The 12,977-nt window shown below is 44.7% G+C and overlaps 1 protein-coding gene across 1 annotated transcript; it reads left to right on the forward strand.

The window, feature by feature from the left end:
* The first annotated feature begins 938 nt into the window (after positions 1–938).
* On the forward strand, positions 939–11,939 carry LOC141784583 (uncharacterized). The gene is made up of 13 exons (XM_074662463.1): positions 939–1,004; positions 1,980–2,088; positions 2,220–2,322; positions 2,475–2,603; positions 2,679–2,795; positions 3,068–3,296; positions 3,508–3,715; positions 3,944–5,744; positions 6,156–6,329; positions 6,599–6,767; positions 6,865–7,043; positions 7,482–7,528; positions 7,653–11,939. The coding sequence occupies exons 3-13, from the start codon at positions 2,234–2,236 to the stop codon at positions 8,189–8,191; spliced, it is 3,681 nt and encodes a 1,226-aa protein (XP_074518564.1). The 5' UTR covers positions 939–1,004; positions 1,980–2,088; positions 2,220–2,233; the 3' UTR covers positions 8,192–11,939.
* The last annotated feature ends 1,038 nt before the right edge of the window (positions 11,940–12,977 follow it).

Genomic DNA, 12,977 nt, shown 5'->3' on the forward strand with positions numbered 1-12,977 from the left:
TGGATCCAGGTAAGGTGGGACAGCTTGAAGGCTTAAAGACACGGCCCAGTGTCTCTGGGTGTACGTGCTAACCCACTGAGCCTGAACGTTAGCGTGTTCATAAAGCCTTTCATCACAGTAACTCCACATCTCCATCAGCACAGATCAGCAGAGATGCAGACGAAAACCAGCTCACAATTTGTTCAAACTAACCCTCAGAATATTTCTACTTTTTACATTTATTTTAATGATTAATGTTCAGCTGCAGGTGGTGTCAAAGCTACAATAATAACTAAATGTTGGAGCCAGAGCACATTTGGTCTAATGCCTCTTCATCACTTTGATCCATGGATCGACCTCTATTCATACTGGATTTACAGCCAGAGTAAAGGAGATCGGAAAATCAGGGGAAGGTGTTGGAGGAAAACTAACAACAAGTCAAATGCAGAAACAGCAGCAATGAGTCTATAGAGGTGGTGAAGGAGGCAGAGCAAGAAACCTTCAGTTGAACACTTTTTATGGCACATTGAAGAGATTTAAGGCAAAGGTCCACAGCCATGACATGTGTCTCAGTAAATCTAAGCTGCTCTCCTAAATGAGCAAAAACATCAGCAAATCATCATTTTGTTCAACTTCATGAAAAGGTGAAGTCAGACTCTTCAAACCAATGAAACAGCTGCTTTCATGTCTCCACGTAAAGACAGCAGACACCTGGAGGAGCTCAGACACGGATCATAGGATGGCTTATGTTTTGTACTTCATGCCAAGAATGTGATCATTCCAAAACCTGTCCCCATAGACTCGAGTCCTGCTCTTTATGAGCCAGACCGTCAGGTTGAAGCTCTGTGTGTGACTGAGAGCTTCCACTAGGATTCAGTGTGTGCTTCTCTCCAGCAGGGGGCGGTGTGGCGAAGTGCAGGGACTCTCTGAAGCGGACCGTCACTGCTTCCTCCTTCTACCGAGCGGAGCTGCCGTGGAAAGAAGAGCCTCTCTCCTCCTCTCGTCCGTTCTCCTCTTTGATTCAGGTTTGTTCGCTTTGAAAACTTTGAAAACGCTTTGAAATGTGGTTTGACTCTCTGAGGAAGCTTCATCCATGTTAGAAAGGAGGTTAAAGTGTTGGATTGGAGATTTGTGGACACTCTGAAACTTTACTTTCACTTTGTATCGTAGCTGGGCGGAGCCCATGGCGTCTTTTAGTGGATTCAAAACAAAGAGTCTGGTTTAGTTTGGGCTCCAGGTCATTTCGTGGTGTAGTAAATGTGTTTCTGCTGTAAAGCTTTGTTCCAGAGGGAAAAAGTGAAGCTAGAGTTTGTGCTGTCAGGGAGCTGCTCAGGGTTAGCCATCTGTGACACAGTCCGTTAAACACTCCCACCAGGGATGAAGGAAATGAAGGGAGGAGAGGAATCGAGGAAACATGAAGCGACGTGTTTCAGTGATGACAGCATCAGCTGATCTCTAACAGCTGTTTGTGTGTCTGCGCATGTGCGCTGTGATAACTCTGATCAAACAGTATCAGAGCTCTGTCTGTCCCTGTAACCTGTCAAACAAACACGTTAGCATGAAGAAAAGCTGCTCTCTGTTTATTCTGAGAGCAGTTTGAAACACACCGACCACTTTCAGCTGAAATGCCTCATTATTAGATCCAGGGTTGAGGCTGGGTCAGAGCTGGAGCTTATTAATTAACCTGGTTAATTGTTTCTTACGGTGGCCCTGAAGGCCAGTGGGAATGACTGTTTTAAAAGTACAAAATAAATTTCAGAAGCACTAAAACATTTCACAAACCACAAATATATTAGAGCTGAAATGGTTCCTGGAATAATTTGAGGTTCTCACTAAAAACTGCTGGGTTAATTCGTCAACCCAACTGCTGAGTTATGACACTGGTAACCCATTATGGGTTATTATAATGCAGTTCAGGGTTATTTCCACGACTCATGTGGTGGGTCAGATTTTTTAACTCAGTTCATGGGTTGTTTTGGCCACTGTTGGGTTATCAACAGGTTCGTGCACAGACCCGTCCCTCCGTCGTTGCTCCTGTCTCCTCACTCTGCGACCCGTCTGCCGCACAGAGGAACAGGAGTGGTGCTGTGGCCGTCTGACACAACACAGGTTTGTGTTTATTTCTTTACATTTCTGAGTAGGTGTTAGTGGTTGATGGGATCTCAGTGAAATGAAGTGTAATGAACGTGTGTGTGTGTGTGTGTGTGTGTGTGTGTGTGTGTGTGTGTGTGTGTGTGAAGGTGGGGGCTCTGCTATGGATCAGTGTGAGGACAGAGAGGGGGGAGCCCCTCCCTCTGAAAGCCCTCTGTGGGGGGACCAGGAGAGCCGGACCAGAGCTCAGAGGTGAGACCAGGATCTGCACCTGTCCATGGACCAGCATCACTGCACCATCATGATACACACTCACAGCTGTGTGTGTGTGTGTGTGTGTGTGTGTGTGTGTGTGTGTGTGTGTGTGTGTGTGTGTGTGTGTGTGTGTGTGTGTGTTTCTGAAGCAAAAAGCAGCAACATAGACCAGACTCTCCTGGACCTGGACCTGGACCCAGCTGTGTCTCCTTAAAGAGTGATCGGTCTATGCCTCGATTTATTGACTTCAAAGATGGCCGTCAGTCTGCTGATGAAATGTAAGAGCGTTAAAGTGAAATCATCTAAAAAACTCAGAGCGTGTTGAACTTTTTCTGTGTTTATGATTCTTTCAGAGACAAGAGACCTGGACCTGGACCTGGACCTGGACCCAGCTGTGTCTCCTTAAAGAGTGATGACTCTATGGGCAGAGGGATTAGTTTCCAGTCTTCAGAGCCTTGTGCTGATGAAAGGTGAGCCTGTCAAAGGTAACTTCCTGTTGTTGTGTGGTAAACCTCTGATCCTGACTGTGCTGGGTCTTTTCTCTGTGAAGGGGGACATGTTTCAGTCTCTGTGTCTCTATCAGGATCCCACAGCAGTAACCAGGACTGGAGGCAGAAAGACCAGGACCCAGCGTGTCTCTGTGTCCTGTGTTTGTAGGAGGATCCAGCAGATAGAGTCCAACACATGATCACAGTGTGTGGTTATTTCATAAACACTCCACCATCTTCTGTTTGTTCCTCAGAGGTCAGAGGTCAGAGGCTCCCATTGGTCGGTCTGCCCAGCAGCAGAGATCAGAGGCTCCCATTGGTCGGTCTGCCCAGCAGCAGAGATCAGAGGCTCCCATTGGTCGGTCTGCCCAGCAGCAGAGATCAGAGGCTCCCATTGGTCGGTCTGCCCAGCAGCAGAGATCAGAGGCTCCCATTGGTCAGTCTGCCCAGCAGCGTCACACTCAGCTGGACTCCATCATGACGGTGAGCAAACGTACAAACGCAGCTCCTCCTGAGCCTCAGAGCACACACTCTTCCTGCTTGGAGCTCTGTGATCTGGTCTCCATGCTGGACTCTGCAGACCAGCAGGCCCTCTGTCTGTCACACAGGATCTGATCTGACCTCAACCAGTTCAACCAGTTCAACCAGTCCAACCAGTTCAACCAGTCCAACCAGACATTTTCTTCTCTTCCAGCTGCTCCAGGAGAACATCATCAGCTTCGTAAAGAGCCAGCTGAAGGAGATCCAGAGGACCCTGAGTCCAGATTACCCAGAATGCTTTGAGAGCCAGAGGGAGGATGAGGATGAGGAGCAGAGGAGGAGCAGAGAGGCCTTCCTGAAGATCACTCTGCACTTCCTGAGGAGGATGGAGCAGGAGGAGCTGGCTGACTGTCTGCAGAGCAGTAAGAGGATTTGAACATTGAACATGATGGAAAGAGGAAATGGAGACAACATGGGAGAGGGTTACATTTCAAACTCTGCTCTGAATATGACGCTCACACCTGGATCACATCTATGAGCTGAAGATTTCAGAGAGGAGCCAAATCAAATCCTTCCTGATGTCAGAAAGTAGAAACTCAGACTGATTGTAGCTTCACATCATTCATTACATTTCTGTTTTCTTCATCCAGGAACTCCTGCTGCAGCATGTCAACGTCAGCTCAAATCCAGCCTGAAGGAGAAGTTCCAGTGTGTGTTTGAGGGGATCGCTAAAGCAGGAAACCGGACCCTTCTGAACCAGATCTACACAGAGCTCTACATCACAGAGGGAGGGACTGGACAGGTCAACCAGGAACATGAGGTCAGACAGATTGAAGCAGCATCCAGGACACCAGACGGAGCAGAAACTACCATCAGACAAGAAGAGCTCTTTAAAGGCCCACCTGGACGACAGGGACCAATCAGAAGAGTGCTGACAAAGGGAGTGGCTGGCATCGGGAAAACAGTCTTAACACAGAAGTTCACTCTGGACTGGGCTGAAGACAAAACCAACCAGGACATCCAGTTCACCTTTCCCTTCCCGTTCAGAGAGCTGAATGTGCTGAAAGAGAGAAAGTTCAGCTTGGTGGGACTGGTTCATCACTTCTTTCCTCAAACCAAAGAAGCAGGACTCTGCAGGTTTGAAGACTTCCAGGTCCTGTTCATCTTTGACGGTCTGGATGAGTGTCGACTTCCTCTGGACTTCCACAACAATCGGATCCTGACTGATGGTACAGAGTCCACCTCAGTGGATGTGCTGCTGACAAACCTCATCAGGGGGAACCTGCTTCCCTCTGCTCGCCTCTGGATGACCACACGACCTGCAGCAGCCAATCAGATCCCTCCATGGTGTGTTGACATGGTGACAGAGGTCAGAGGGTTCAGTGACCCTCAGAAGGAGGAGTACTTCAGGAAGAGGTCCAGAGATCAGGAGCAGACCAGCACCATCATCTCCCACATCAAGACCTCCAGAAGCCTCCACATCATGTGCCACATCCCGGTCTTCTGCTGGATCACTGCTACGGTTCTGGAGGATCTGCTGAAGACCAGAGAGGGGGGACAGCTGCCCAGGACCCTGACTCAGATGTACATCCACTTCCTGCTGGTTCAGTCCAAAGTGAAGAGCATCAAGTATGAAGGAGGAGCTGAGACTGATCCAGTCTGGAGTCCAGAGAGCAGGAGGATGATGGAGTCTCTGGGAAAACTGGCTTTTGAGCAGCTGCAGAAAGGAAACCTGATCTTCTATGAATCAGACCTGACAGAGTGTGGCATCAACATCAGAGACGCCTCTTGGTACTCAGGAGTGTTCACACAGATCTTCAGAGAGGAGAGAGGACTGTACCAGGACCAGGTGTTCTGCTTCATCCATCTGAGCGTTCAGGAGTTTCTGGCTGCTCTTCACGTCCATCTGACCTTCACCGAGTCTGGACTCAACCTGATGGAAGAACAAACAACATCCCTGATCCCTGAGACTGCCAGAGACCAACCTGAACTGGAACACCTCCATCAGAGCGCCGTGGACCAGGCCTTACAGAGTCCAAACGGACACCTGGACCTGTTCCTGCGCTTCCTCCTGGGTCTGTCTCTGCAGACCAATCAGAGGCTCCTGAGAGGTCTGCTGACACAGACAGGAAGTGACTCACAGACCAATCAGAAAACAGTCTGGTACATAAAGAAGAAGCTCAGTGAGGATGTGTCTGCAGAGAAAATCATCAACCTGTTCCACTGTCTGAACGAACTGAACGAACGATCTCTAGAGGAGCAGATCCAACAGTACCTGAGATCAGGAGGTCTCTCTAGATACAATCTGTCTCCTGCTCAGTGGTCAGCTCTGGCCTTCATCTTACTGTCCTCAGACAAAGATCTGGACCTGTTTGACCTGAAGGAGTACCATCCTTCAGAGGAGGCTCTTCTCAGGCTGCTGCCAGTGATCAGAGCTGCAAACAAAGCTGTGTGAGTGAACGAGTCTCTGAGTGAACGAGTGACTGAGTGAATGAGTGACTGAGTGAATGAGTGACTGAGTGAATGAGTGACTGAGTGAATGAGTGACTGAGTTAATGAGTTAATGAGTGAACGAGTGACTGAGTGAATGAGTGACTGAGTTAATGAGTTAATGAGTGACTGAGGGAATGAGTGACTGAGTGACTGAGTGAATGAGTGACTGAGTGAATGAATGACTGAGTGAATGAGTGACTGAGTGAATGAGTGAATGAGTGACTGAGTGAATGAGTGAATGAGTGACTGAGTGAATAAGTGAATGAGTGACTGAGTGAATGAGTGAATGAGTGAGAGATTTGAAACAGGATAATTTCTGTTCATGACCCTGAAACCATCTGTTTGTTCTCTTTCCATGATCTCCTTCAGGCTGAGTGGATGTGACCTGTCAGAGAGAAGCTGGGAAGCTCTGTCCTCAGTCCTCAGCTCACAGTCCTCCAGGCTCAGAGTCCTGGACCTGAGTCACAACAACCTGCAGGATTCAGGAGTCCAGACTCTGTGTGCTGGACTGAAGAGTCCACACTGCAAACTGGAAACTCTCAGGTCAGGGTGAAAGTGAAGTTAAACTCTTACTGTCAGTGAGTTTAAGAGACATCAAGACACAAAGTCTGACATGACTCTGAAGCTCCTCAAATGATCAGAGAGGAAAGGTCCAGAAAGTCCCACATTCAGTCAATCTTTACTAAAGTTGTCTCAAACTAAAAATCAGACGAGTAGGACACAGAAATGATCATGGGCTGATGAATAAAAACAGGCATGGCTTTCAATCTTTAGTCAAACAACAGATGAAGAAAATGTTCATGTCTTCAAAGGTTTCATGGATGTGACCTGTCAGAGAGAAGCTGGGAAGCTCTGTCCTCAGTCCTCAGCTCACAGTCCTCCAGGCTCAGAGACCTGGACCTGGGTAACAACAACCTGCAGGATTCAGGAGTCCAGACTCTGTGTGCTGGACTGAAGAGTCCACACTGCAAACTGGAGACTCTCAGGTCAGGTCTTTGGCTCATCCTGCTTAAGGTCAGAGATAAAGAAATGGTGATAATCAGTGGACTTTTTCTCATGGCCTGATTCTTTTTCTAACCTCAGACTGTCAGGATGTCTGATCACACAGAGAGGCTGTGCTTCTCTGGCCTCAGCTCTGAGCTCCAACCCCTCACACCTGAGAGAGCTGGACCTGAGCTACAACCATCCAGGAGACTCAGGAGTGGAGCAGCTTTCTGCTGGACTTGAGGATCCCCTCTGCAGACTGGACACACTGAGGTAAAACCAGACGAGCAGAGCTCAGAGACTGAATGTGTTTGGTTCTTTTCAGAGCAGTGATTGGAGCTGGATCAGGAAACACACAGAGCAGCAGAGGAGCATCAGAGCGACTACTTTAAAGAGACAGATCAGAGGTAGAGCAGGGTTTGTCCTTCCTCATTTCAAAGAGGACATGAGAAGCAGAACGTGGACTTTGTGGATCCAGAGAGCAACAGGCAGCCTTTGCTTTTGGACTCTTTGTCCTCTTCTTCTCCTCCTCTTCCTCCAGGATCTCCACGCTGTCAGAAAAAGGCACAGAGTGATGGAGACAGTTGGCTCAGAGGAGTTTCAGCCTGTTTCTCTGTCACAGGGACAAACTGAGGATCACTGCTTCATGTTGAGCAGCGGTTAGGACTGGTGTTGGACAGAAAATCACTCTGACTGTGTTTCTTCCTCCAGGGTGGACCACGGTGGACCGCGGTGGTTAAAACCTGGTCTGAAGAAGTGTAAGTGTGGAATCACTTTGACTCCTGATGAGCAAAAAGCAGACTGTCAGCTAACAAAGAATGAAGCCTTCAGGTGTGTCTGATGATAAACTGCTGCTGTGTTGTGTCTTTTTCTCTCCATCAGATTTCTGTGAACTCACTCTGGACCCAAACACAGCTCACAGAGAGCTCAGACTGTCTGACAACAACAGGAAGGTGACACGTGTGAGAGAGGATCAGTCATATCCTGATCATCCAGACAGATTTGACATCGTGTCTCAGCTGCTGTGTAGAGATGGTCTGACTGGGCGCTGTTACTGGGAGGTGGAGTGGAGTGGAAGGGTTGATATATCAGTGAGTTACAGAGGAATCAGAAGGAAAGGACACAGTCACGACTGTAGGTTTGAATCTAATGATCAGTCCTGGACTCTGATCTGCCCTGATGTACGTTACTTTGTCTGTCACAAAGACAGACAAACAGAACTCCCTCTGTCCCTGTCCTCTAACTCTGGCAGAGTAGCAGTGTATGTGGACTGTCCTGCTGGCTCTGTGTCCTTCTACAGCGTCTCCTCTGACTCACTGATCCACCTCCACACCTTCAGAACCACATTCACCAAACCTCTCTATCCTGGGTTTGGGTTAAGGTGTCCTGGTTCCTCAGTGAGTGTGTGTGTTCCTCAGTGAGTGTGTGTGTTCCTCAGTGAGTGTGTGTGTTCCTTAGTGAGTGTGCGTGTTCCTTAGAGAGTGTGTGTGTTCCTCAGTGAGTGTGTGTGTGTTCCTTAGTGAGTGTGCGTGTTCCTCTGTTTGCTCCGGTGGAAGAAAACCTCGGGCTTCTCTGTGTCTCCTGTCTCCGTCCTCTTGCTCGGCCCCCTGCTGCTCAGATGATTGCCTAATGATGGGTTTTTTTGGCCGTTGCTCCATTCAGGTTCTTCTCTCTATGAAGCTGGGACAAGGTTTGGCAGCGTCGCAGCGTGCCGTTGTTTTTTACTTCTCTGTCTGTGATTAGAGTCGACACCATGATACCGGCACCTCTCTGCAGCACTCTCAGGCTCCACTCACACTCCGATCTGCTCATTTCAGTCCTTTTCAACCTGTTTTTCATTGATGTAATTATGATAAATGGGAAAGTAAAGTGAGTACACCATATCAAAAGCAAGAAACTTTAATGTCTTAAGAGTATTTAACTGTAATTAAAAGGTCAGGATCTTTGAAATAAAATAAATTAAACAAAAAATATAATAAATTTAACAAACAAGAAAGAGAAAAAAAATACAATGAAAATTAAATGGACTCTCTTTAAAAAAAATACATGTCAATGAAAATAATTAATTCTAATCAAAAACAATAAAACATAGACCCTGTCTCTAAAGAAAAAACAAAACTCCAAAAAAAAATAAAATAAATAAAAACTATAGCCTAAATAAAAGGGAGTTTATACAGTTCCTGAATTGTTTGTAACATGTCCATTTTCCCAGTCAATCCGTACTGTCTGTCAAACATTTTGAACATTTCTGGCTTTCAACCGTATTGAAGGGCTGCATTTCTTTGGTAATGTAGCTGTCTATGAGCGCCACCATTTGGTGCTTTTATTTCTATTTACTTTGCAGACCAAAAGCCTCAGTAAGAGCGGATTGTCAAAGAACAAGACTCCTTTGCACCTTCTCTTCTTCTTCTTCGTCGCCACTATTTTCAAACAAATGCCACATATCAGCTGGTTGGTGTTCATGAGCTCACACTTTGTTCATTCTGATAAAAAACTAAATATTCCCACACTGGGACTGTGGCAGGCGGATTAAGAACCGTATCTTTGGCGCCATCACTCATATTAGCGTGTGTTTCCTCCTTACCCCTCAGGACGCTCGCTTCAGCTCTCTCCGTGTGTATACGCCAGCAGCCCCGTCTTCACCCCAAAGATCCCATTTTTGACAGATGCTCACTCCGCTATAAATCTGCTAAATCCGCTATAGAACCTATGTACCCTGATGTTAGGAAAGATAGACGTAGAGAGCCATCTTCTCATTCAGCCTCTTTGGTGGAAAGAGAGGAGGAAAACAAACATGCATGCACGTGTCAGTTTATTAAGGCTGGCAAACTTACCAAGGACGATTTTATTTATCGTTCAGTTAATTAATTTATTGATTATCGTGACAGGCCTACTGAAAGGCAAAATGTGAGAAGTTGAGCTTACTTAAAAGAATCATTAAACCAATGGCACCAAAAAAACGGGAAGTAAATAAAACCAGTAGTCTGGAGTTAATTTGCTTGACATCTACTTGTTAGTTTACTTTACAAGTAAACTGAGACACTGAGACTAAAAATACATCATCGAAACGACTTTAGCAACCATGAGTGAAAAGGGAACACAGTGGAAAAGAGACCCTCAGAGGCACCGGCTGTCTGTGCTCTACATGGCATGGACCGGCTATCTGTGCTTAGAAATTTGTCCTGGTAATGCCACATTAAACATACACAGCCAGTCCATGCCATGTAAAGCACAGAGAGCTATTCTGTACCACATGGATCACAGACAACCATGCCACATCACACTGGACATCAAGACAGAGTCGGAAATACTCAGTGGTGTAAATGTCTGAGCTGTGACTCAATGCCCATGGATGCTGAGTGTTACTGCTGTCACGAGTGGAACTTGGCTACAGACACTCTTCAGGATTTGTCTGAGTTAGAGGACACTGCTGGCTCTCAAGCCGTCTGTATAACTTATCACACAGATTTCCCTGCTCTTCTGAATTCTGGAGTGTCCTTTAACAGCAACAACAACAACAGTCGTGGCAGCAGTAACACTCAGCATCTCGATGTCCAGTGTCCGTGGATGTCTCCTCTGTATTCCTTTCAGTCTCCATCTGTAGCAGCTCCTCTTCTGTGTAGCTACTTGGTTCATACAGGTATCCTTTTGGTTCCAAAGTGGATGAAAACTTCATCATCGCTGTCATAGTCACTCATTTTGAATTTCCTACGCTGCCTCACAATCCTTAGAGTACAAACAAAAGAATTACGACACTTGATCAAACTTACATGAGGCTAAAACCAGCGCTCGACGCATAGCTTGTTTACATTCCCTACAGCTGGAAGGAGGAGGGACGGAGCGCATTAGCGCTGCGCGTAAGGACACATGAGTTAGTTAGGTCCAGATAAATGTTTATATTTCAGAAGACTTAATGCACTTGAAAAATATTTTTTGTAGCATACTCTTAAACTGTGGTATTACTTTTTGATTTTAGTTCTTGTAGGCAGAGAAAATAGCCTTTGAATTTGGTACCGTCTGTCCCTGTTAGCGTCTATTTCCTCGTCACCATCGATTAAAGTTTGTGTCTTACTTACTGTTTTATTTATTTCTACTGTATCTAATGTCCTTAGTGGTCACATAGAGCTCATACAACCCCACTTCAAAAAAACTGAACTATCCCTTTAAAGGAACAGTATTATTTACTCTCAGTGTTTACAGTTCACTGACTTCAGTAAACTGAATTAATGTAAATTCACTGAGTCAATGAGCTTAAGCAAAAGCAAAACATTTCTTTACCAACTAGCATCACTGTTGCTAGTTGGTATGGTACCATAGAGGGTAAAGAATAATACAAATAAAAAAAATCACCTTATTGTTTAGAAAAAAACTAAAGCCTCCTTCTTAACATCATTATATTTTAAAGTGATTCAATGAAATGATGAACTTACCGCAGCATGTTTAAGTAAAGAAACAGCTGCTTAGGTTTACTATATCTACCCACAAACTAAAACATTTAGATGTGACTTACCTCATCACTCTGACAGACACAATCTCTGCAGACACAATCAAAACGCAAACACTGTGTCCTTTTCTTCAACTTTGTCAAAGATACTGATGAGTATAAAAGTCAAACGAGTAGCGGTGAACTTATAAGTCGACCAAACAGTGCAAACTGACTTACAGCGGTAAAAAGAAAATTACAGAGATGCACAAGTTGCTCGAATAACTCTTTGTCCAAGACAAATAAGAGAGATGGACGAGGAGGTTTGGAACATCACACAGAGTTTTACTCACCTGTGCTTACCTGTCATGACCACAGGTTTTATTTAGTTTCTTATTTTAGTATTATCCTTGTGTCTCTTGTCTTGTGCTTCCTGTTTTATTGTGTTACTTACCTTGTGTCTTGTTTCAGATTGCTAACACCTACCTGTATCCCTGGTCTGTGATTGCCTCCTGTGTTTCACCTGTGTGAAATTGTCTCCCAGAGTATTTAGTCCTAACCAGTTTTTTTCTTTTCTTGCCAGTTTTTTTTTCTGGTAAGCTTACCTGCATTCCTGGTGTTTCCTAGTTGTTACTGACCCAGTGTTGTATTTTTTACTCAGTTTTTGCCTGCTGATTTGTAAACCTTAGCCTGTTTATAAACTCTGTGCACCGATCTATTTTCTGATTAAACAGACTTTAAATTTACCTCTGAGTCTTGCATGTGAGTCCTTTGTCTGGTTCAGTGTGACACTTACCTGTGATGTATGGACAGGATAAATTTAATTTTAACTTTTACAGGTAGAGTCACAGGTTAACATGAAAACAGGTTATTGTGTGAAAGTTTAGGTATGAAATGTTACAGAGTTTATACATAAACTGGGAATGTTGTTTGAGCAAAATAAAATATTTTTTGTTTTTAAATTGCCTTATAAGTAAATGTGTAGTTATTTACAGTAAATTTACATTTTTAAGTTCTGTAAATAAAAATTATAGACCAAACAAATTGTTGGATCTACATGAAATCAGTGTATTAACAGTGTGTCTGTTGAGGTCATTTGTGTGAATTTTTGTTAACCCTAGATGGCACTGTTTTCCTTTTTTAAATGCCTAAATTAAAACCAGGAGTGTTATATTAGAGCAGTTAGGCTTGGTGTAGGTTTGAAGATGAAGGGTACACAGAGTTCCTACCATACAAAGACCTTACACACAACCAAACACAGACTTAAGTTAAATTAGTAAGAACTGGATTTTGTGAGAGCATTTCATTTCATTTTACTGCAACAAACAGGGACATTACCCATAAGAAATCAGTGGTTTGGAATATCAAATTCAATGCTCTGTATATCAGATAGATAACACCTACTTGCCCAACAAAGTCATTTTAAAAAGTTTTGGAAATTCACTTTAGTATTTATCATTACTGTATCATGGTATTACTGTTACCATGGGAAAAGTATCATCTATCATAATGTGAGTGACCCTGTGTTTCCCTGCTTTAATATCAACACAGTATTAAACAGGTTTGATGGCCAATAATCTCACAATCTCATAATAATCTCTTCTTTTTGGAGTTTTCTTTACAAATCCAACTGGTGTCAGCTTTTTAGTGCAGTAAGGATATTAAATAAGTCGTCCTACCATGGCTCAGGTGGCTCCTCTCTGTCTCTGAAGTGAAGATCTCTTCTTACAACCTCACCTCATCCTTTCTCCTCATGTTTGAGTCCTGAATCTGAAAAGTTATGA

Source organism: Halichoeres trimaculatus, unplaced genomic scaffold (genome assembly GCF_033239565.1).
Source record: "Halichoeres trimaculatus isolate MK-OKI-2021-1 unplaced genomic scaffold, fHalTri1.1 fHalTri1_scaffold_22, whole genome shotgun sequence".
NCBI lineage: Eukaryota > Metazoa > Chordata > Actinopteri > Labriformes > Labridae > Halichoeres > Halichoeres trimaculatus.

What these genes read in the sequence shown, in the direction of transcription:
- LOC141784583 (XM_074662463.1), top strand. Translation starts at nt 2,234, where the DNA reads ATGGATCAGTGTGAGGACAGAGAGGGGGGAGCCCCTCCCTCTGAAAGC. An exon ending in AGCCGGACCAGAGCTCAGAG is followed by an intron (nt 2,323 to 2,474) that starts GTGAGACCAGGA and finishes GTGTTTCTGAAG; the next exon opens with CAAAAAGCAGCAACATAGAC. An exon ending in CACACTGCAAACTGGAGACT is followed by an intron (nt 6,768 to 6,864) that starts CTCAGGTCAGGT and finishes TCTTTTTCTAAC; the next exon opens with CTCAGACTGTCAGGATGTCT.